Source organism: Etheostoma cragini, chromosome 5 (genome assembly GCF_013103735.1).
Source record: "Etheostoma cragini isolate CJK2018 chromosome 5, CSU_Ecrag_1.0, whole genome shotgun sequence".
Taxonomy (NCBI): domain Eukaryota; kingdom Metazoa; phylum Chordata; class Actinopteri; order Perciformes; family Percidae; genus Etheostoma; species Etheostoma cragini.
Window position 1 is genome coordinate 30,890,496 of NC_048411.1, and position 1,049 is coordinate 30,891,544.

At 40.5% G+C, this 1,049-nt stretch overlaps 1 protein-coding gene across 1 annotated transcript in view; it reads left to right on the forward strand.

Moving 5' to 3' along the window:
- LOC117945076 (protein turtle homolog B-like) overlaps positions 1-1,049 on the forward strand; it is a 14,664-nt gene that overhangs the window by 7,512 nt on the left and 6,103 nt on the right. The window contains exon 7 of the mRNA XM_034872330.1: positions 416-561. Coding sequence (XP_034728221.1) covers positions 416-561 — 146 coding nt within the window. The remainder of the gene's footprint in view (positions 1-415; positions 562-1,049) is intronic.

The window sequence follows — 1,049 nt, forward strand, 5'->3', positions numbered from 1 at the left end:
ATGAGAGGGAAGATGGAGGGATGAACAAGAAGGGATGAGAGGGAAGATGGAGGGAAGATGGAGGGATGAGAGGGAAGATGGAGGGATGAAGAGGAAGGGATGAGAGGGAAGATGGAGGGAAGATGGAGGGATGAAGAGGAGGGAACCGGAGGGTGGGTGGAGGGAGGCTGCTGCATAGCCTGGTGTATATATAGGTTTCATTACCAATTTCAAACCTGTCATTAATTGCTTTTACCTTATTTTCTGCTGTAGACATCTCACTCCCTACCTTCCTAATATAATACACAAACCTAGAAACAAAAGATATTAAGATTTAGATTATTGTTTTATTTTCCATGCTCTGATATTAACCTCCTAAAACAATCAATTTGATCTTTTTTTCAGTTGCATCATGTTTTGTGTATTTTGCCTTCAGGTCCCTGAAGTCCAGAGTGAAGGTTTTGGTGGATGGAACACTTCTCATCCCTAATCTCATCCCAGAGGACGCTGGCAACTACACCTGTATCCCGACTAACGGGTTACTCACCCCCCCCTCAGCCTCTGCACACCTGAAAGTGAAACGTAAGGGTTAACTCTCATCATAGTTTATAGTTCTAACAGTGATCAGGGTTGCAGAGGGCTTCAGTTTTCCCTGCATGCCCTGGCAAAAATCTTTTAAAAGGGCAACTTTGGTATTTTTATATATTTCAACCTGGAAAAACCCTTGAAATGGCTAATTACCAAACCCACCAGACTCCATGTAAATAATCACTATTTTTATCATCGTAAAAAACACACTTCCTTCAAAGTGGACAAAAACTAAATAAAAACTGACAAAAAACATCTTGGTTCATCTTTCCATTGTTCCAACAATCACCACTCTGGTCTGGTTGGAATAAACTGTTAATTCACCCATTTACATGTGGAGATATGCTGCTCTATACACACTAAAAGTAGTGATTATTTACATGGAGTCTGGTAAAGATATGCTGGTTCTATACACGCTAAAAGTAGTGATTATTTACATGGAGTCTGGTGGAGATATGCTGCTCTATACATGCTAAAAGTAG